The 24,000-nt window shown below is 42.5% G+C and overlaps 1 protein-coding gene across 2 annotated transcripts in view; it reads right to left on the bottom strand.

The window, feature by feature from the left end:
* RNF216 (ring finger protein 216) overlaps positions 1–24,000 on the bottom strand; it is a 73,120-nt gene that overhangs the window by 19,185 nt on the left and 29,935 nt on the right. For both annotated transcript variants that reach the window (XM_089540833.1, XM_089540835.1), the window contains exon 14: positions 3,259–3,356. In XM_089540833.1, the coding sequence (XP_089396959.1) occupies positions 3,259–3,356 (98 nt within the window). The remainder of the gene's footprint in view (positions 1–3,258; positions 3,357–24,000) is intronic.

The raw sequence follows: 24,000 nt of genomic DNA, 5'->3' as shown, positions 1-24,000 counted from the left end.
TAACCATGCATCTATATTTGGGTTTCTTTGTCCTTCCCAAAACACAGAACGATATTCCAAGAATATTTTCTGAAGAGTTTGAGTTTCTCAAGTGCAGACTCCTGACAACACAGCAAATTTGTCTTCTTATCGTGTCTTTCTCTGGAACTAAAGGCAGATCCATTATCGCAGGTTCCTATCCAAGCAGTGAGCAGATTCCGGCCTAATTTACCATCAGCAAGATGGCTGCAACTTATGCACCTCCAGACCACAGAAATGAAACCCATAACAATATTCTTTGTTCTCTGACAGATTCTCTCACACCTCAAATCTCTTTCTTTTTTAGATTTCTAGGTGGGTGCAAGTAGCTGTCTTTTCTTACCTTTCGTTTCTAAGACAGTTAGAGTAGAACAAAATAATGAAATGACCTCTTACAAAGAATATGGCAATCTATTTTCTGGCTGTTCTCCCACTAGCCAATAAACAGTGCCTTAATAGATTTTATTAGAGACAAAGAAGAAAGAAAAGAAAGAAATATTGCTGGTAAAAGGGCATGGCAGAACCTTTGTCTGGAATCCAATTATGGCAAGAAGAAAGGAAACAGCAACAAAAATATTGCAGTATGATCTAAGTTAAGAGATCTATTGTGGAGAAAGTTAGCAAGATGCTTTGTCATGAGTAGGGACTACGGGAAGTTAGGAGGATGCCTTGTCATGAGTAGGGACTACGGGAAGTTAGGAGGATGCCTTGTCATGAGTAGGGACTACGAGAAGTTAGGAGGATGCCTTGTCATGAGTAGGGACTACGGGAAGTTAGGAGGATGCCTTGTCATGAATAGGGACTACGAGAAGTTAGGAGGATGCCTTGTCATGAGTAGGGACTACGGGAAGTTAGGAGGATGCCTTGTCATGAGTAGGGACTACGGGAAGTTAGGAGGATGCCTTGTCATGAGTAGGGACTACGGGAAGTTAGGAGGATGCCTTGTCATGAGTAGGGACTACGGGAAGTTAGGAGGATGCCTTGTCATGAGTAGGGACTACGGGAAGTTAGGAGGATGCCTTGTCATGAGTAGAGACTACGGGAAGTTAGGAGGATGCCTTGTCATGAGTAGGGACTATGGGAAGTTAGGAGGATGCCTTGTCATGAGTAGGGACTACGGGAAGTTAGGAGGATGCCTTGTCATGAGTAGGGACTACGAGAAGTTAGGAGGATGCCTTGTCATGAGTAGGGACTACGGGAAGTTAGGAGGATGCCTTGTCATGAGTAGGGACTACGGGAAGTTAGGAGGATGCCTTGTCATGAGTAGGGACTACGGGAAGTTAGGAGGATGCCTTGTCATGAGTAGGGACTACGGGAAGTTAGGAGGATGCCTTGTCATGAGTAGGGACTACGGGAAGTTAGGAGGATGCCTTGTCATGAGTAGAGACTACGGGAAGTTAGGAGGATGCCTTGTCATGAGTAGGGACTACGGGAAGTTAGGAGGATGCCTTGTCATGAGTCAATTTACTGAGCCACCCTGCTCTGTATTCTTTATACCAGTCTTCCCTAACTTGGTTTACTCCCAGGTGTGTTGCTTAAACCAGGCTCACGGGAGTTTGAGCCAACCTGTTAGGAGGGCATTGGCTTAAGGAAGGCTAGTACAAACTTACTAGCAGAGGCTCTGAAGAGTCTCAAGCAGAAATCTCACCCAGCCCTTACCTGAGGAGATAGCCTTACCCAGCCCAAGAAATCATACCCAAGGAGATGTCAAGATTGAATGTCTGATTTGTTAAGTCTTATTCACTGCTGATCGGCAGACCCAACCTAAAGAAGATTTCTGTGTAACTAAAGATTTTACATATGATTTTTGTGAATGCGAGATGTAATTAATGTGTTGAACAGTCCCTGGAGTTTTTATACTGGCAACAGTTGGCTGGAAGCACTGCCGAGGCTCTGATTTTAATAGACGTTACACCCAATGTATTTTAATTTGTCAATAAGCCACAGCAAACTTCCACAAGGCACCCCCTCTTCATGGCCAATTCCTTCCTGGTCATGGTATCTGCATTTAAGGCAGGCAGTAAATCAGGGTGCAACTGATGCTGGCGCTCTCTTCTGCAGACTTGCCCCTCTCATCCTCCCCAACAGGAAACTCTAAACAGAGCAGGAAGCTGGATCTGAACTCCAGCTGGGCTTCCTCTTCCTCAGTCTCAAACAGGACGTTTTATTGTCTACAACAAAGTGGAATTTCAGCTGCACAGCAGCAGATCCCAAGGCAAACAAATTCTGCTAAAATGATACCCAAAGCAACTCTCCTCTCTTCTTTTCTCCCTTTCCTTCCTCAAACACAGTATAAAGATAAAGTCTTGTTATTTCAGAGGACATTTAAGCAAATATTTCTGTCCCCAACCAAACTATTTCATTGCTGTTGTGCAAAAGCTACAGTGACCCTTTTCAAAATGTTTTATATGGGTGTTTAGATGCTCTGTGGTTATTGATAGACAGATATATTTATTTTTAATAAATCAATTAATAAGAAACGCAGAGGTGTACTCATCTTTTTTCCATGTGGCAACAGGGTGGAATGAAAGGTGCAGCATAGCACCCATGATCTCACTTGCGAAACCTCTGCTCTTCAGAAGGAATGCTGAAGAACCACCTTCTCCTGCAAGAACCAGCCTATTCTCTTCAGTCTGCAACTGAAGCCCTGCTATGATGCTCTTCAGGCTGGGTACTGAGTAAGCAGGATGAAGACCTCTGGTGTAGGAACCACATGTGCCAGGTCTTCAGAGGTGCTCTTTAAATCTTTGTGTTTGGGAACAGCTGGCTACTGCTCCCAGACAGCATGAAGCCTGTGCTACAGTTGCACATAGCCCCTCTCACTCATGGCCTGCCAGATTCTGGATGCAACTTGAAGGCAGAAGTGATTAAGACTTCCATTTCGTTGCAATCCTGGGCTCAGAGGTGACACCACACTCTCCCATGCTCACTTAGGGCAGCCATTTGCAAATCACCAAAAAGAAAGAGGGCGAAGGAGACATCTATTCACAGCAAGTTAGATATGCTAATTCATAGGTACAGGTATAGGTATAGGTCCCCATGCAAAAAAAAATGGAATAAAAATAAGCAGCACATTGTCTGAGGGAGAGGAAACTAAGACAGTTTCAATCACTGAAAACAAAATCAGTTAAATAAAGCAATTATTAGCAGGTGCTATCTGGAGGGGAATTTTCCAGCGCAAAATAAGGGAATCCCCACCCACCAGTTTTGTATCGCCCATCCTGTCTGAAAGTTACTTACATCGATGTTCTATATTTTATGTCATCCTTCTCAGCTAACTGTTCACAGGTAAGGTTCATGTGCTCTTTCCACAGGCCTTGGCATTTTCTGCAGGTTTCCTGGAAAAAGAGACAGATACATTAAGCGTCAGGAGCATACACCAGGCACACTTTAAGAAGAAATAATTCTGTAAGTTTTCTTAAGATAATGAACGTTCTGAGTATTTTTCCAAGAATGCAGAAATCACATTCTGTGCCAAGTCAGCCTAATGATAATGATCAGTTTCCAAAAAAAGACATTAGAAAACCACAACAGCACTCAAAGACAGGTAAAATCTCTGGAGTAAGAAAACAGCACATCATGAAGGCCTGGTCACCACCCACTTCTCCTTTGGCACTATAGGAAAATGGAGATGGATCTCTGAAGATCATATCAGTATCTGGGCAGGTTGGCATGAGTACAGCTAGTGGCACATTTTACACAAGGGAGGAGTTTCCTGGGAAGAGTGTTCAACCTGAGAATCTCAACTGAACTGATTCTTCAGATGGTGGGCATCACACAGTCAAAACACATATGAATACATCCCACCATCCTTGCCCCAACCAGATGTCCACTTTGCCTTCAAATAGCTTTGCATGTAGCCTATTGAGGTGGGCAGAAGCAGCTGAGCAGCATAGAAGAGGTAGACAAGAGTATAGATCTGCTTTTGCTACAACCAGGTTCATGAACTTTCTCATCCTTGTCTTCAGGTCTACAAAATCCCTGCTTCTTGGACCACGGCTAGCACACCAGCAGTGCTGGTTGGCCACCAATTTAAGAGTCAAGCATCCACCTACATGCACACACACACACATGTACACATGTTTGATAGCTTGTGAAACACATACACACACATGACTTCACCTTGTTCCAGGGGCTTACAAAATTATCAAAGCAACAGAAGTGGGGGAAAAGAAGATTGTCTTAAATTAGCAAAGCCACACAAAAATAAGATGCTAATTTCCTGGCCAATGTGTTAGCTCCAACCACAAGGCTTTCATATACAGCTGTAGGAGACAGGAAATAGCAAGTAGACACAATATGCAACCCCTCCACCCTGTTAAAGGGTTTATTAGTGATAATCCTTCCTACCAACTTTGTGAGAACACTTCCTTGAGAGCTTGAATGTAATACACACTCTACATCCTGGCCATTTGTACTTGCTACTTCATTGCTCAATGCCCCAGAAATCTGTGTAGCCGAGCATCCATATCTGTCTTTCTGAATCAAAGAACCAGTACTATCACCTCTTAGGAGAAATTTAGCATGTTTCCCAATGTGTTTCCAGAATGTGTACCATTTACTAGACTAACCTGAAGCATACAAGAGGAAAAAATCCAAAACCTGTATCCTTCACACATTTGAATGATGATATCCCTGGGATGTTCTCTTGCACAAAACAAAACAAAACAACAGTCAGAATGCATTTTCTGTTCATTTCAATGGGATTAATGTAGAAATATTTCCCAGGAGATCAGGAATCCTTGATACTTAGCAAAAATTGCAATTTACATTTCCAATTTACTTACTGGAATGTCTTGAGCAAAATATCTAAGATAGTCAGCTCAATCAAAATTTCCAAACCCTAAAAGACATATATGATGTTAAGAAGCACAACATTCGCTCAGTACTTGAAAAGCAAGTTTCTTTCCCTCAATGAATGAAACCAATCCCAATTACTTTTAAAACAATTCATGTGGACTAAGATTTGGGACTGTCATCAGATAAAATCGCTTTGGGACCCGCAATCTTTAAGGGGGAAAGGAGAAGAAGCCAACTTAAAGCATACACCCCAAACTTCCAGACTGCCTTTTATGTGTGCAATTTTATTTAAAAGCATAAATGCATGCAAATCCACAACCTTTTTTCTCTCTCCCTTTCTTCTTTTGGATCACACCCATCAGCACAAACACTTCTTTCTGGGTTGGATGCTGAGGCATGGCTACTGTCGACATAGTAAATGCTGCCTAAGCAATCCCTTTCACAATGCATTTTGATCCATTTACTGTACAAGAGAGAACACCCACTATTTTCCTAAGCATGCGGGTTTTCCTCTAAATTCCTTAGAGATATAAAGCGAGGAGTTTCGGCTTTTTCTTTCTACTGGAAGCAGTCGTTCAGTCATTCATTTGTCAGTGAAGGCTGTCTCCTACTGGCTGAGACCATGAACAGCTACCACTCGCGCATCAAACAGTGCTGTGGCTACATGGCCGCTACAGCATCAAGGTGCTAAGAGGATGAAACATGCCGGTGGACAGCTGTAGAGCCAAGAAAGATGGGAGCCAACCCTCTTTAGCATAGCTAAGTGCTTTGGGAAACTGTAAGTGTTGACATGAATCAGGAGGCTGTCTGGGCTGGCTTCCACCGCCCTACAATCCAAGAGGATTATGTAAACCGAACCTCACAGAGCGCCAAGGATATAGGGAGATTATCGTGAATCTCCCAGTATTTGGAAGTGACACAAGAGCTTTTATTGGACTGCTTGGTCACATAAAACTTCACAAGATCTGGAAAATATGTAAGGAAATGTACATCTGAATCTACCCATTGTCTGGACTCCCATTTATTGCACTTTAGAACAAAGGCTCTTGGAGCAGCCATGTTAAATTAGTCACACAGTCAGATTTCATTCTGAACCTCACAGAGCAAAGCTAAGCTTGTTGGTAAGATTTATGTCCACTGCACTTGTCAAGCCTAGCTCTAATTAAACAAAATAAAAATTAAAACAGAGCATAATCTTAGGCTTGTGGCGGCACTAAAACCTCAGGAAAAAAGTATAACGTCATGAGCATATAAGTCTCCAAATGTGCTATGGGATACGCTCCTTGTAAAATGAAAAGCTGCCATTAATCTCAATCTGTGTTTTAAAAGACAAGCTTCTGAAACATAATGGAGAGCCAGCATGGTGTAGGGGCTGAGTGCTGGACTACGACTGGAGACCAGGGTTCGAATTCAAGCTTGATCATGTAAACCCACTGAGTGACCTTGGGCAAGTCACACTTTGTCAGCCTCAGAAGATGGCAATGGTAAACCATGCCATGAAAATCCCATGATAGGTTCGCCTTAGGGTCCCCATACATCAGAAACAACTTAAAGGCACACAGCAACAACCAAGAAATGTAAAGGGAACTTTTTAATTCAGAAAAAACTGTGAATATGCATATACAGAAAGTCTCCACTTTTCAACACCCTGCTTTTCAAGACTTGAAAATTACAGTCGGCCTTCCAGACTTACAGATTTGACTTTGGCAGATTTGATTATTCACGAATTTGGTTAATATGTTCTCTCTGGGAATTGCTAGGTCCTCCATCACAACTCTGTGGTCAACCTCCACCAAAAGTCACACTGGAGGATCTAGAGATTCATAGAGAGAACACTTCTCTAGGCGTTTGTAGATCTTCCAGCACAATTCTATGGTCAATTTCTGGCAGATTTAGCTTTTGGACTCAAAGCAGCACATAGTGTGTTATTTACATCCTTTGGCAGCCAAAATACATTTGCAAGCTTAAAAAAAGAAATCTGGGTTCCACTTTTCAACCAGTTCCACTTTCTGACAGAGCTCTGCTGTCTAGCCCCCATCAGAAAAGTGGGGGCTTCCTGTAGTAGGAGAAGCAGCACAAAAATGTGCATATTAGAAGTGTGTGCAAAAATGTATAGAAGTTAGCATGCAGATTTTAAAAGCTCTCAACTCTTCCACAGGTTCGCATGGGAACATATGGTTCATAACTTTATGGACTACATTGTGGAAGCCAAATCAGACTTCTGAAACATTACACAGATATCTGCCATATTCCAGACAATCTGAAGGCTATGAATATTCCTCACAAATAGCCCTATGACACATGCAGTGCATCAAGGCATGGAGAACTGTGGCCTGACCTCCTGCATTTTAGTGAACAAACTAGGAAAGCTAGCAGCATGCTTGCTTTTGCTTAGCATACACATGGGTTCAAATAGTTTGTGCTTAGTTTGTGACTTCTCAGGCAAGGCAGGTTATCTGGTTAGACTTATATAGCTCAGATAAATAGAGCTGTGACCTCATACTTTTGAAGGCCTGCTTTGCCCTCAACTTGGGCAGGAAGCACAGTTGCGATTTCAGTCATTTGATACTGGTAGCACATGCCATAACTGCTAACCAAAGGCTTGTCTATCAGATTAGGAAATCTGAACAGTGCAAGGGCTCAGAATCTTTCCAAGCCAAAGTAAATAACATGAATCAAATACTAAGGGACTAATTCCAAACCGCTGAAGTCTGGACTCCTAACAACATGAGCAATTATGCAAGGTTAATTATGAACGAACATGACACTACAAAAGTGGTACCCCAAAAAGTTAGAGAAGTGAGACAAAATGAAGTACATAGGCCCTATACAAACAGGCCAAAATAAAGCTGCTTCAGGTCACTTTGGAGGTATGGTGTTTCAATGATGCATGAGTCCTAAGAGTCTGGAAGCTGCACCAAAGCTGGACTCCAGTCCCTAGGACTGGAACGTGGCTTTGGTGTGGCTTCTGGACTCTTAGGATGCATGTATCATTTAAACAGCATACTTCCAAAGTGACTCGAAGCAGCTTTATTTTGGTCTGTCTGTATCAGGCCATAGACTTACAAACGAGGATAAATGTACACTTTTCATCACTTTACTCAAGGCTCATCATTCCAAGACTTACAAGCTGGAAACAGATGGAGTTTGGTTGAATGAACAAAGTGACTTAAGATATCTCTCCCACCATGAAAGCCTTTGACTGCACATTGAATAAAGAATAATTTCCAATTTAAGTCTGTCATAAACCACAAACTACCCAGATAACTCATCTACAACTTGGTGAAAATAATACAACTCCAAGCCCCATCCCCATGAATTTAACTTGCATAACACATCCCCCTACCCAGAGATTGGATAAAGGGTTGTTGCTTTTTTGGACTACAGGATCCAACAGCCATTCTGGTCTGGCAAAATTTGAGAGTCATAGTCCAAAAAGTAACTTTTTCCAAGCTGTCTTCCTATCCTGCCCATGCTCCTTTGACAACCTGTTTTCCCTTCCCCACACCTTTGTTGCCAGTCCCACGTGCCGTTTTTGCATTTCGCCATGTAAGGCGATCCTTCGGAACAATGAAAGGTGTACATTATGAAAGCTGAATGGCCAGCTGACACAGACCTGTGAACTCTATTTGCTTTTTACCTCTGATAAGACTAAGAGATATACATGTGCAAACACTAGAGTAAATTTCCATGTTTATTTGCAAGTCATTTTTATGGTGCTGCTGCGGGAAGGCCGGTTGTGCAATGTGACTTTTGCCTTGTGCACCACATGCACTTTTTGTTTTACAGCTGGCTGTTGTTACACAACGGGGGGAAAAAGTTTCATTTTGTTGAGAAACCATATCTCAGAACTTTTTCCCAAGCCACACAAGTATGTGGACAAAAGGAGCAGAAAAAGCACCTGTTCCCAAGGCCAGGTTTAGCGGAAGGCAATCTAAGAAGCTGTTGGGGTGCTGGGTTTGGGGTACACAACTCACTAGGGATATAGACAACTGTTCAGACAACATCTGCAACAACAAAGAACAGCTCAGTTCATCTTCATTTATCAAGCTGGTAGCACTGACCTGTACAAACTCACGTAGTACTATTAATATTTCTCACACAAAAATTCACAATTATTAGTGTCCAGTCTACAAACAGATCAGATCCATGAAAATTTACTCTTTTACAGGAAAGTCTTAGGTTATCAGCTCATTGTGTTGCTATAGTTAAGCTGCTCCTTCAATAACAACAACAACAACAACACATTTATTTGTAAATTAGAGGTCCCTTTCTCTGATCACTGGTGATGGATTTGTCCAAAGCTCCTAGCAGCTGTTGTGTCTTTGCTGAGTGTCTGTCTTTGTGCAGCAGGAACCCACACCAAGCTTGTAGCCTCAAGAGTAGGTTTCCATGATGGGGGTCTGCAATTTGGTAGGAAATTATTTCCTTAGCAGTTACCAAAATGGATAAAAGCATTTAGTGTGAGAGACGGCCCATTAAGTATTACCTGGAGATGGTGCTCAAAGCCACTTTAGTGGCCTTGGTGGCAGAGGCAGAGAGACGTAAAAACGGCCCCAACTGGGAGAAGGTGATGGCACTCTGACTGGTGACATAAAAGGATGAAGTATGAAGAAGAAAGCCCCAGGCTGAAACTTCTCACTACCATGAACTCAATGGGTGGCCTTTTAATTAAGCCATTTTCTCTGTCAGCCTCAGCTATACATCTCTGTACATGAAGGAAGACAATGCAGACTGGGCTCACAGGGGTGTTTTATTTTCTTTATGTTTAGGTGATGTATATCATGCCCTTGGACACATTCCCAGGGCAGCTTACAACAATTTAAAAATTACGTTGCAGCAATAACATGGGCACACCAGTGTATGGAAGAGTGGTGCAAAAGATTTGTGGGTTGCTGAAGAAAAATCTACTTCTAGCACTTTGTGAAGAGCTTCAAAGTGCTCTGTAAAGTGCTAAGGGTATTATTTATTAACTTGAATTCTTGACAGACTAAATTTTCTCCACGCACAGAAGCACCTTTTTCCTGTGGGTGGTGAAGTGAGACTGGTATTCCTCCATATATTCAATTTCTCCAGCAAAGGAGATGACACAGTGTACACTATTTCTGCTTTGTATGTATATGTATGTGGTATGCATGCACACCTTTAAGAAATCTCTTTCCAGGTAGAAAAGGCAGGATTGGAGCATGAGTGCATGCATCAACTGTTTGCAGGAGGGGTGACAGGTGGAAAGGTCAGGCAAATTCTTGTTTTCAAGATGTTTAGAGTAAAACTACTACTTCACCCCTTGCATCAAGTCTACATAGATGTCCTGGCTTTTTGCTTTGACACTAATCCTCTTTATTAATCTTTTCCATAGTAATTGAGTTACCAATAGTTCACCTTCATGCCATGGTTGAAGTCTACGATCCAGCAGACTGCTCCCAGTTTATGATTCTGTCACAAACACAGTGATGGCCACAGAACTATCAATAATTAACCAGTCCACATCTTCTGTTCACTGTCAGCAGTTTGTGGGGCTTGACGTGAAGCCTGGTTAGGTGCCTACTGGCCTTATCTCTCTGCTTTGCCTTTCCATCCAGCATTACCACCAGTATGTTTGCATACCTTATTCCTCATGCAGTTAGGCGCATACTTTCGCCATGGATAAAGGAAGATGTAAATAGTGAGTGCTGTGATCCAGGACTCACTCCTCACTGGCTCCAAACCTGGAATTCATTTTTCTGATTCTGTCATTTCATCATAAGATAGGTACTGGCTTAATGCTCCTAGTTACCTGACTGTGAATAAGAGGTTGAAAGTGAGCTGCTGGACTTCATGTGCCTTCTTCCTCTCTCAGTTCGTGCTCCTCCTGGTGTTATGATTTCCCTCAGCTTCTCCTACAGGCCTTTACTGTGATAAAAGCATCACTTTGGTGTCAGTCTCAACCATTGGTAAAAGCAACTGGGGCTTGCAGTTAACTTGATTTTGAAACTTGTTAGATGAAATGTCCAAAATAAGGCAGCCTCAGTTTAGCCACTTTGGCTTCTAGTGAGAGCTCAGACCTGACTTACTCTAGGGCCTACTCAGCTATCTTTCTAGCAAGCTTACCTTGGCAATTATCTACAGTCAGAAGAGACTCAGGGTGGTGGTCTCCATACTGTGGCTAAAGTTCTTGCTACAGCAGCGTACAGGGTGATGTAAGGACAATAATTTAAAAATAAAAAATCAGCTCAGCAAGTGGTTGGGATATATGTCTTGCAAAGGCAAGACTGTCAGTCAGCTGTACTTTGGTCCACTTTGAGTAACAAGAATGACACACAGGGAATTATGGCAGAGCTAGCAACACCTTTCAGAAGATGTTGCAATTCAGCCTTGCAGCTCTGATTGCAGGTCGCTGGTCTCCACTGCTTCCGGGTGCGCAGGCCTCCCTCCCTCCACAAACACAGCACTCTCTGCCCCATATATGACCTGCACTTTCACTGTAAAGGGGAAACCAGCTGTAGGCTAGCCATATAAGGCAAGAAAAAAGGCCACCAACAGCATGATCTAAGAACCACAGGACTTCCGCAAAGCCTGTGGCCTTTGTACCTCTAAGGAATTATCCCGATTTCCATTTTGGGACACACGGCAGGCCACAGGGTTGGGGTGGGTGAACCATGATAAAATGAAAGAGACAACCTTGCACACTCTTGTTTCAGTTATAGCTCAGCCATCATCCAAGGAGTTCAGGATGGTATAGATCAGTGGTTCCCAAACTTTGGTCCTCCAGATGTTTTGGACTTCTACTCCCAGAAGCTCCAGCCAGCTTGGCCAACTGTCAGGAATTCTGGGAGTGGAAGCCCAAAACATCTGGAGGACCAAAGTTTGGGAATCACTGGTACAGATCAAAGAAGGTAAGCCTGAGGGGCAAATTCAGTTTCAGAGAAGTTCTTTGGGTGCCTCATTCCAGTACTGGACATGGTCAACAGGGCTGAGATGACAAACAGAAGCACACTTACTTTAAAGCTCTTTAGCTTAAAGCTCCATGATGCAATTCCATGAACCTTCTAGATTGGGAAAACACCAAATGATGATGACAAAAGAAAAGTGGTGGGGTAATCTGGGGATTTTGGATCAAATGTTGGTAAGAACAGAGCTTGCAATCAAGAAACAAGAAGAAGACTAGGAATGGGAAGGGCAACCATGAAAGAACTAGATAAGATCCAAAAGTGTAGATATACAAACTGAGTACTAAAGTTAGAATCGTTCAAGACATTGTATTCCCCATCACTATGTATGGAAGTGGCAGCTGGACAGTGAAGAACGCTGACAGAAAGAAAATAAACTTATTTGAGATATGGAGCTGGAGAAGACTGCTGAGGATACCACGGACAGCCGAAAAAACAAACAAATGGGTCCTTGTGCAGATCAAACCTGAATACTCCCTGGAATCCAAGATGACAAAACTGAGGTTGTCATTCTTTGGCAACATCATGAGAAGGCATGACTCACTAGAAAAGACAATAATGCTTGAAAAGGTAGAGATGAAGACTGCATGCTAGATGGGTAGATTCAATCAGAGAAGTCATGGGTCTGAATTTACAGGACCTGAGCAGAAGAGTGGAGGATAGGATGGCTTGGAGATGTCTCATCTACAGGGTTGTCATAAGTTGGGACCCACTCAAGGACAGTTGACCCACACAAACAATCAGGGGAAACCTGTTATCAATACCACTGAATCATTGAGCATTTGTGTTAAGGTGAGAGCATAGATGGCTATGTAGCTATGAGTTTAATGGCTGGGCAACAATTTGGACCTGGTACTCCTGCTACCCCGTAAGTTAAACATACTACCTACTACAGAGCCAGTGTTATGCAGTGGTTTGAGTGTCAGACTCTGGAGACCAGAGTTCTAATCCCAGCTCAGCCATGTAAATCCATTCGGTGACTAGACAAGTCACATTCTCTCAGGCTCAGAGGATGTTAATGGAAACCCTCCTCTGAAGAAACTCACCAGGAAAACCCCATTATAGGGTTGCCTTAAGGTCATGATAAGTTGGAAACAACTTGAAGACATGCAACAACAACAACAGGACACTGTTTTTTGCAAAGCATTTTCAAAATCTACACCTTAATTTTATCTAAGAGAGCCCCTGTCAAGGCAAATATACCTCAAATACAGGTATGGGGTGAAAACATGATACAGAAAGCTATTTCAGGCTTACACTTAACTTTTTGCTGTCCTAGCAAATGCCTGACATACCCTAACTCCCACATTACAATCTGTTTGTTGCTTGGGGGAGGTTAGTGTCAAAAATAATTTTGCAAGGCAGAACAGCACAGTGCAATGGACTGTTGCCTGAGAAAATTCAGTGCTGAAACTCACAGAATTAGTTGCACAATCCTGTTTGTGCCTGGAAATGAGGTATGATTGCTCTCCACATACACAACATGCGTTCCACGCATATGGAGAGGCCAGGCAAGCAGCCAGGAAGTGAAGAGGCATTCAGCCGTGGTGCAATTCTACAGCCTCCATTCTGAAGTGGCCCAGCCCTTTCAGCATGTCCCTTTTTGGTGGGGACCTTTTGAGGAGCATTGCAAAAACAAAACTTGCAAAACAAGGAAAACATGATGAGTAGGATGGCCCATAAATATAGAACAATTACCCATTGTGCATTGTTTGGGGACCAGTTATTTGAAGAATGACCTTGACAGTCCCGCTTCACTGAGTCTACTCTAACCAATTGGCTCTCCTGAAATATATAACCAGGTGTTAACAGATGCCACCCTCCAAAAAAGGCAAAAAAAGAGGACAGACTGCATCTGTTCTTTGGAATGAAAGAAAAACAACATCTGTGAAACTAGATTTACAACAACAATATTGCAGAAGAAGTGGCAGTTCCCTGCACAATTCCACAAAGAGAAGACCTACCTTTCCCACTACAGTTTCAAATACATACAGACATGTAAGATAAAATGAAAAGCAATGCCTGAAGAACATTAGGAAAGATCATAATGACTTGGATTTGTCTCCATGTCTTCACTGCCACCCAGAAAAATCACAGTGTTCCGTAAGTGCATGTTATATATGGCAGGATCTCCAAATGGGATCAACAGTCAGCTAAAACAGAGCTGTTATTCAATACTCCACATTCGCTTTTGACTTTTGCAGATTTGATTATTCACAGATTTGACTAATACGTTCTCTCTAGGAATCTCTAGGTCCTCCAGAGTGATTCTGCTGGAAGTTGACCATAGAGTCACTCTGGAAGACCTAGAGATTCATAGCAAAAACACTTCTCTAGGCATCTGTAGGTTCTCCAACACAATTCTATGGTCAACCTCTGGAGGATGTGGACCATAGACCTATGCTGAGGACCTAGAGATTCCTACAGAGGTTTTATCTCAGGTTAATAAGATGTTTTTATTTGTGGTTTGTCCACTTTCACAGGGTTCCTGTGCTTCTAACCCCGCAAATGTGAAGGGCTCACTGTATACTGTCAGTTGAAAAAGTTGGCTGTCTAATACAAAGCCAAGACAAAGGATTCTCTATCCATACAGATATTACATTCAAGCTTATAGAGACCCCTTGTGGCTGTCTGTTGCAAAACCTTTACAGATGTGGAACATCTCCAGTACATGCCTCTTCTCTGCATCTGTAGTAAGACTGTGGGCTGATCAGGGAATACTGCTAGAAGAAATATGGTCGAAGGTCTTGAAACTTTATTGTGCTCAAAATGCTTAAGATGCTGAATGTGCTTCGTTTTGTGTAAAGCTCAGTCAATTAAATGCAGCAAATTTATTACACAATATAGCTTTTATCCTGGAAGCAAGGAATGAAGCAACATTCTTAGAGCCACGGTTCCTAATCCTGGGCCTCCAGATGTTGTTGGAACACAACTCCCCAAATTCCTGATCACTGGGCTGGCACTTCCGAGGGTTTATGTCCAAAAAACCCTGGAGACTCAAGATTGCAAACCACTGCTCTAGATTACTTTTTAAGGTTCTGAGTCAGGGATAGGAATACCTGGGCCTTTTGATGCTGTTGCACTGCAATTCCCATTTCTAAGTCTGAATGGAACTCTAGTCCCCAAAACCCATCATTAACATATGGCAATGTTTGCTTCTGTTGGCTGGGGATGACAAGAACAGCAATCCAACACATCTGGAGGGGGCAAAATCAGAGAAGGTTGCCTTACAGCTTATTTATTCTTGCTGCTATTTGCCAAAATACTTCCTAAATATACCATAACCAACTCAGGCCACCTCCATTACAATGTCAGTCCTATCTTTAATTTAAAGGCTTCTCTTTCTGTGTTTCTTCCTGGGGAAAAGAGTACTGCAGACTACTTCTAGTCATCAGAAAGATTCATAACCTATCATGCCTCCCTTTCTGGCACTTCCTCATTCAACAAGGAAGTCCATCAACTGGAAACAGTGCCTCCAGTAGATTATGAGGTTACCGGTGGTATGCAATCACAAACATTCAGGGCACATACAACAGCTTTACAAACAAGTGTAAAATCACTGGAAAAGCAAATGTTTTGATGACCATTTGTAGCCTAAAAATATGATTGTAGAAAAACATCCACCAGCCAGATGCTGATGCACAGGCAGATGACTAGAAAGTAAGAAAACGCAAGGAGGGAGTTCCATATTGCAGAGGTTCTCCAATCAAGTGAGTACAGTTGGCCCTCCACATTTGCAGATTTGACTTTTGTGGGTTGGATTAATATGTTCTCTCTAGGATTCTCTAGGTTCTCCAGTGCAACTCTGCCAGAAGTTAACCAAAGAGTTGTGCTGGAGGTTCCAGGTATTCCTAGAAAGAAGACTTTCCTAGGCATTTGTAGGTCCTCCAACAGGATTCTATTATCAGCTTCTGGCAGAGGTTGACCATGGAGGTGCACTGGAGGACCTGGAGATTCCTAGAGAGCTGTTCTCTGAGTTCCCATCTTCATCGGTGTCTTGTGTTCCTAACCCGAGCGAATGTGGAGGGACCACTGTATACTGATCACAGCCTGCTTCTCTTCTATTATAGGACAAATTTGTTCTAAGATAAAATTATGGGGAGGGAGACACCGCATTGAGCTCCATGGAAAGTATAGTGTGCAGAAAGGTGGAAGAGGACTGAGTGTAGGAACCCTGTTATATATTCTTAAGAGAGAAAAAAAACTGTTCCACCATAACACCCACATCTAGGTACCATGGAATTTAAAGCACACATGTATGTACAAATCCTTGAGTCAACAGTAGGAAGCCATTATTTTGCTACCACTCTACACATAGAGAATATAGTTCCCTTTTTAAAAAACAAAGCTGGACACAGATAAACTGGAATGAACCAAAGGGAGGAAACGCAGCCATGTAGTAGTTAATGGCTACACAGAACACTCTGAGGGGCAGGACATCAGCTTGTTTGGTATTTCAACTCTGGTTCATACCGAGCATCCTTGCTCTTCCATTAGCTGCTCTTTTCCCAAGTGACCTCTTGGCTTTTTCTTTTTTTAAGGCGCATCCACTGTTAAACTCTCATCGGCTTTTGAGTGCTGCTGACCTCATTCTGAAAAATTGCAGCCATGCTTTAGCTTGGCCGGGGTGTGCATTCCATTAATGCTCCCTCTCTTGGAAACATCTGCTCCACTTGCACTGGGGGGCAGTGGGAGAGCCATTTACCTCAACACCACCCTTTGATCCCTGCTTTGTTACAGAGATGGGAGCCATCTCAGCCATGTACATCTGCTGGAAAGGCCATGTGACAGTGGGGCCCAGGCTCTGGAGTGGGTAAAAGTAGTCTACAAAATGCTTCTAAGGAGGCTGGATTCCTACTTTGCTTTTTGCAATCTAGAGTGACTTCTCATGCCCACTTCCAGCAAATGAAATCTAACTCATATGTCACCCTACATTAGAGATACAGTCAGCCCTCTGTATCCATGGATTCTTTATCCGCCGATTCAGGCATCCTTGGACTGAAAATATTAAAAAAGATATATAAATTCCGAAAAGCAAACCTTGTTTTTGCTAATACAAACACACACACACACACACACACACACACACACACACACACACACACAAACCCTGGCAGTGCTGGACCTCCATATATGTAGCCCAGATTACAACACAGCATCCTAACATTTCTAATGAAACAGTCACATTGCTTTCAGAGGTCCTCCTTAGAGCTGTGGCAGGTTTTATTTCCACATCAATGATTTTCTTTCTCTAAGAACCGCACAAGATCAAATTACTTCAAATAACACAAAACCCAAAATGTACTGTGAAGACCAGAATGTCCATAAAACCAAAACTATGCATTCTTCCCCAAAACCAGATTTGGAGAGGAATTGCTCCTGATTTTTTAACAAATATGTTCTAGTACAGTGGTCCCTTGATGTTCATTGCACTTTGATTCCAGGATCTCCCCTCTCTATGGATACCGAAATCTGCAGATGCTCAATTCCCATTATATACAATCACAAAGTAAAATACCATCCCTTATATAAAAATGGCAAAAATCAAGGTATGCTTTGGGAATTTTTATTCATTTTGGATTATTTTCCAGCTGCGGATGGTGCAGAATCCATGGATACAGAGGGTCAACTGTACCTGTTAAACGCCAATGCTAAAAAGAGTTTAAATCGTTTATAATTCTTGTATTGTAACATGCACCAACCTGTACTTTACTCAAGACCAATTTAATTAAAATCATATAGTCTTCAAAGCACTTAAGGAATATTCCTCTCAACAGGTCACTTCATTAGGCTGCACTGAGTTCAACATTTCCGATCTCAGCTGCCCTCTGCTGGTGCGGATCTAAAAAAGAATCACCCCAGTTCAAATCCTGCATGAAACCCTTCCTGTAAACCTTTTGACACCCTTCTCATAAACAGGTTTTACTTTCAGGTTTTACACTTCCACTCAGAATCAAAGGGAATTGAAAATACTATCAAGGACTTTGCTAGAGGACTAGCACCTCTTTTACGAGACATTAATTTCCACCCGAAGGAACCAGGAGATGGAGTGCTGATAGAAATGCCTCATAAACGTGGTAAAATCCATATGAATCTGATGAATCAGCTGTTCAATAGATTTAGCTCATGTTCACACAAACAAAGGAGAAAGCTAATGCTTTTAAAAATCTACTTAAGATACTCCCAGGCCATCTTTTAGTAGCAGGGAAAGCCTATAACCCTCCAGATGCTGTTGGACTCTGATAAGCATCAGTCTCAAATAATATGGCAATTGTCAAGAATGATGAGAACTACAGTGTGACAGCATTTGAAAAGCCACAGGTTTCTCTTCCATCCGCTCTTTGGGGGCAAAGCCTTCCCAGGGCAGCTTACATAAGAAGTGCATGATCCCAATAAAATATAATTAAACTAAAGCAGCAATTAGAATCTCTCAAAAGCCAACACCACGCTCATGCAAAATTTATCTAAATAGTTAAAGTGGGCAATTCAAAATTATCATCAATGCAAGTGATTAAAAATTCAGCCTAACTAAAAGCAATTGTGAATAAGCTCCCCCCCCCCTCACAGCCCTCTTAAAAGTAGTGATGCATGAACAGTTATGCAGGCTTTCAGGTATATGACAGTGTTCATACCTGGGGATGGGGTACATGCATATATGCTCTGCTGGTGCAAGTTGTGCTTGCAGAGTTCATCTGTTCTTGACACATGTCTGAGAAAATTACTCAGGTAATATGGCTAGTGAAAATCCATATAGGTACAACAAAGGGGCCAGAGCTTAAGACCCTACTAATAGGGACATGGTTATAATGCTGCTGCTCTCATACAAAGAGTATCTCCTTCAGTCACACTGTCGGCACACTGAAGGTTGTTCATGGTTGCTGTATTCAGTTACTTTACAACAGTCTGTACTCCTGTAATTTAAAAATCAAGGATGAGAAAATTCTCTTAATAAAGATATAAAGGCAAACCCCAATAGTCCTTATAATGCACCCACAAATGTAACTTCATCGCAGCATTTTTCTTTTCTGTGAAAGTGAAGGCTGTGTGATGCACAGTGCCCAAGATGTTCATGCGTACAGATTTAAGGGAATGTGCAGCACATGTTATGCTATTTGTAACAGAGGAGCTGCTCACTCCTCTGTTACAAGCAGCAATTTTAAAATATCAGCATCACAGACAGCCTGATACAACTCCATTAATAATGCAAGTGCAGTCTTTGGTTGAATGCATAACAAGGTAGAGGCTTCAAGGTTAAAAAGCTGTCATGGATGGGCTGCTGGAGTGGAAGATTAGTATCAGAGTGGAGATGCCCTACCCCAAAATATGAGATTTCGGTGGTATCATGCTGGAAAGACTAAGCTAAAGAGAGGTACACTCCTTGGAAAGCTGGACTCCCTGCATGCGCTAAAGAACACTGTGGCTAAGGGAGATCAGTTAGTCACTGAAGTCACAGCTTATTCACCTTTGCTTTCCTTTTCCCATTCCTTTCTCCTTTTGTATCAGGTATTGGATTGTTACCCTGAAGACAGGGATTTTGCCACACTTTTCTGCAGCTTTGTAACCCACTCTGAACATGTTATCATTAGAGCCACCATGTTTGAATCATCATCTAAAAGGTACTATTTTCCAACTTCTAGTCTGATGCTCATAAAGCATCTACAGTGTCCCTAAATGATATTCTTTGAATGGAAGTGAGCACAATTTTTTTTAAACATGAATGGTGACAGCACATAAAAGTAGGTCTAACTACAGAAAGTGAGGGCCTCTGTTGAAGATCTTAAGAAGACGCAGGGGTATTAGTATGAAGTAACTCATAAGGTATCATGCAGGAGGAATCATGCAGCCCAATAGTCTTGTGCCGTACCTGAGTGCCTTCCTTGCACCTTCCCAACACTTGCCCAGACTCTGCAAAAGCTCCCAGACTTCCCAAAGACCTATTTAAAATGGATTCATTCAAAAACTGGTCAGTTGGTGCTGCCTCCAAGAGCAGCAGATCAAGCCTGAATATGGTATCATTACAGCTATCATGTCTGAATTACCTCTTAAAAGGCAGCACTGTGCAGAATGTTTAAATAGATCCAGATCTAACAAGCCTATCTTACACCATTTACCCAAACACACATGAATTTTGCCACACTTTTCTGCAGCTTTGTAACCCACTCTGAACATGTCATCATTAGAGGCACCATGTTTGAATCGTCATCTAAAAGGTAGCACCATGCAGAGTGCTTTAATAGATCCAAATCTAACAACCCTACCTTACCACAATTCACCCAAACACAGACACACTTGAATGCTGCCACACTTTCCTGCAGGTATATAACCCAATCAGCTCTCTCCTGTTTTCCTGGACCCTTGCAGATAAAGGGATCTTTTGCCACCCATATTTTCAGATAAACAGCATGCTTTTGAGGGTGCAAGGTCTCACACAGCTACCCACCTTTCACCAGTCCCTAACAACACAACCACCTCTCACACCTGGATTTCCACCCCAACAGGATGCACTCCCCAGGCATTTAAACAACAAGCAGCCATTTCCACCAAGGTGCAGCTTGCAAAACCCATCTCCCAAGAGTTTGTTTCTCTGCACTGAGGAAGTGAGACCAAACTTTAAGCCCTCCCCTGTGTAAAGTGTCCTCTTTTTCTTCACAGTGTTAAAGGAAGCCCTTTTCTCTCCTCCCTCCCCTCTAAAGAAAGAGGTTAAGCAAGACAGCCTGGCTTATAATGTGACCAAATTAGGAAACAAACTCCAAAAGGTTCCAAGATGGACATTAGACACTCTGGCCTGAATTTAGCCTTCCTGACCACAGCCGCTGAGCACTGCCTGGGGCTGCATATATACCTCCCAGCACAGTGTTCCAAAGGCACATTCACAACTATTTCATACCATTACATTGCTGGGTGTACATTTAGATGTCTATCTTTGAGCATCGGACTACGACTCTGGAGACCAGGGTTTGAATCCCTGCTCAGCCATGGAAACCCAGTGGGTGATCTTGGTCAAGTCACACATTCTCAGCCTCCGAGGAAGACCCAAGGAATACCCTGCCGAACAAATATTATCAAAAAACCTTGTGACAGGTTTGCTTTAGGGTTGGGACTTGAAGGCACAAAACAACAACACAAGATGATTTAAGTGGATGCCTAAAAACGGTGTGATCACAATGTGTGTACAAATCATCCTCATCACAGTAAGCCAAACAACAGAAAGTTAAGAGATTTATTATAGCTTGAACTTTTAGGGACATGCAGCCCAGTCTATTTCCTCAGATGCATGGAGTGCAACCTTGGAAGTACATATGCCTATGGGGTGGGTGGGTTTGACTGCAGGCGTTAAATGACAACAGGTTAAAATGTGGGATTATCAGCAATAAGAGGTGGTTTTATCTTCTTCTTGAATCTATTTTGTGACAAAGGGTATGTGCCTCCACATACATGTATGGCCAGCCCTCCATATTGGCTGGGAATCTGTTCCGGTCCCCACCCCCCCAGATACTAAAAAACGTGGGGCCTCACATCCCATTATTGCCAATAGTTGGCATGGTCATGTGCATGCACCACCATTGACAATAATGGGGTCCACCCATCCGCGAATGGTCCAGTCCACAGATGACTAGCCCACCAATACAGAGGGCCAACCATATTTAAAGAGTGTTCATGGAACCTAAGCTTTATATGGCTTACATTCAAGCTATCTGAAAGACCTTATCTCCCTATATACCCAAGGTTTGAGATCTTTCAAGGAGGGCCTTCTCTTAGTCCCATCACCAACACAGGTGAGGGCTTGGGAGAGAGCTGCTCCCAGGCTGTGGAACTCTCTTCCAAGAAAGGCTTGGTTGCCCCTGTTCTCTCTTCTTTTTTTGGTAACAAGCAAAGACCTTCTTATTTAAACAGGTATTTAGCTTTTAACTGGTTGGGGTAGTGCAGCGTGTGTTCTGGTTTTTAATGTGTAAGAAGTTCTACTATATTTCAAACTGTTCTAAATTAATGTTTTTAAGTGGCTTGTTGTTTAATGTTTTTTATATTACAGATTCTTTTAGTAATACTGTTTGAACATGTTGTTTGAACATTTTAATAAGCTGCTTTGGGCCCCATATAGGAGAAAAGCAGTAATGCTCATTGAGTTCCAAGTGTTAGGAAGGGCAAAAGCTGAAAAGAGCTATTATCATGAGATCTCACTTGTCTTGCTTCTGTTTTGCCTTGGGAGGAGTAGGTAGCTGGGCCTCTGGGGGGCTCTTATGTTCTTAAGCAGCCCTATTACTATTCATTCCACAGTAGTGGTTCATATTTACAAGATACTAAATAGCCTGTTGATTTTCTACCACAAACCACAAGGACTTCCCACTAGGCAATATGATAATTTGGTAGGCTTCAGCTTTATGGTTGCTACCACACTGCTCCAAGAATGTAGTCAACACCTGGCTAGCTGTTTGAAGTATTTAAAGATTTTCCGTATCTTGGATGAAATATTGATCAGAAGAAGACAAGGAATGGGAAGGGCAGCTCTGAGAGAACTGGATAAGATACTAAAGTGTAAAGGATCTGAGGGAGGAGGAAGTATGTGTGTCACCCTGAACTTCTTGGATGAAAGGCAGGGTAAAGATGAAATGCATGCAAATATATATATTATATATAACTAGTGCAAACAGGGCATCGTTTCCAAGCTCTGGTAGAACCTGTCCCTCATTATATTATTACAATATTTTGTTACCAAATAGGTGATAAGGATCTACATGCCTGATGCCCACTTCTTCCACACACCCCATGCTGGGAATTTGGTTTTATGTAAACAGGAAGAATGATGGAACTGTATTCAGCGACTTAAACAGATCAGGCTTTAAACAACAATTTTCTCTGCCACCCAGGCGGCCAGCCTCACTTCCTTCTTTATCAAGCTCAATGGTCTAAAGCTAAAAAGACAGACAACCAACACGGCCTCTTATGGATATATTTCCCAAGCTGATAGGCATAACGCAGAATCATCTTCTCACCGAATGATATGGCTATATATGGCAGGAGCCTAAGGCAGGACAAAAAAAAAAGTTTTCCTTCCCAAACTCGCACAGTCTATTTTTAAACCAGTGGTTTGAGAATTCCTGTTTTTGGAGATTTGGGGGTAATACACACCACAAGTAATTGTGCCGGGTGGGGAGGGGTGAAGGAAAGAGTTGGAGAAGACACCTGCCTTCTTGAAGAGAAGTCACTTTTCCAAGAGTGTATTTACTTTTCAGCACATTCTGGAAGGAGCTCATTTGCAAACATGTCTGGACTACAGACTCCTACATGGGTTTTGATGTACAAGATGCAGAAGAACCTAAAGATGCATATCCATTTATTTGGAGTACAAAAATAAGACCTGATGGGCACTTTCAAGCCAACTCCTTAGTACAGCCTCCCTGTTACTGTGCCACTTTAGAAAGGGAAGGGGCATAAGAGGAGAATATTACACTGGAAAGGATAGAAGGACACAGTCTTTCCCCATGGGAGGCTGCACTTTTGCTACTGAGGTGTTCTTCACATGTGGAAACAGAAGCAGCAGGTCCCATGGAAGATAGCATATTTTATATAATTGCTCTCTGAACATGTAGGGCTCTGAGGAGGTAGTACACTGAATGCCAGAAATGGACAAGAGCCAAGGAATCGGTGCAGGAGGCAGCATGAAAAAGCACACAATGAAGCATCAGATTAAATATACCTATATCTCCCTGAATTCCAAGGTGTGGGTTCACAGTCTTGCTTCCCTGCTAGTAACACAGTCTCAATAGAAAGGCAGCACTGGCCCACCAGTGGGATCCTAAGCTCAATATGGGCAATGCATTTTGAGAGAGAAAAGGACACAGCATATTACTTATTTTAGGGCACTGCATTTCAAATGTTGTACAAAGCTATGCAACTTAAAAGGGTAATCCTTTCCATTCATATGGCACTTCCCAACCACCTTGCAAGATAGAGGAGATTTACTATCCCCATACTGCAAGCTGTGGGAGGGGGAGCAATGAACCTGAGAAAGAATGGCTTTCCTAGAACCATGCTAAGACAATGCATGGCAGCAATTAGATTCATACTAGGAACTTCCTGTAGTCTTGGGTGTTACATTATACCAGTTCTTTAATCTTGTAGTAACTCCCATTTTGGAATAACTTCAAAAGATTTGCTCAGAAGGCCTTCCAGCAGCCAGCTAATATAGCTCCAGTCTCCTGACAAGCTCTGTGTCTCTCTTTTGTCATGGCATACTCCCCAACATCCACTGCCC

This window comes from Sceloporus occidentalis, unplaced genomic scaffold, assembly GCF_023333645.1.
Source record: "Sceloporus occidentalis isolate IW3139 unplaced genomic scaffold, rSceOcc1.0.p SCAF_10, whole genome shotgun sequence".
Taxonomy (NCBI): Eukaryota; Metazoa; Chordata; class Lepidosauria; order Squamata; family Phrynosomatidae; genus Sceloporus; species Sceloporus occidentalis.
The sequence above is the reverse complement of the archived record's forward strand: the minus strand, read 5'-3'. Positions and strand labels throughout refer to the sequence as shown.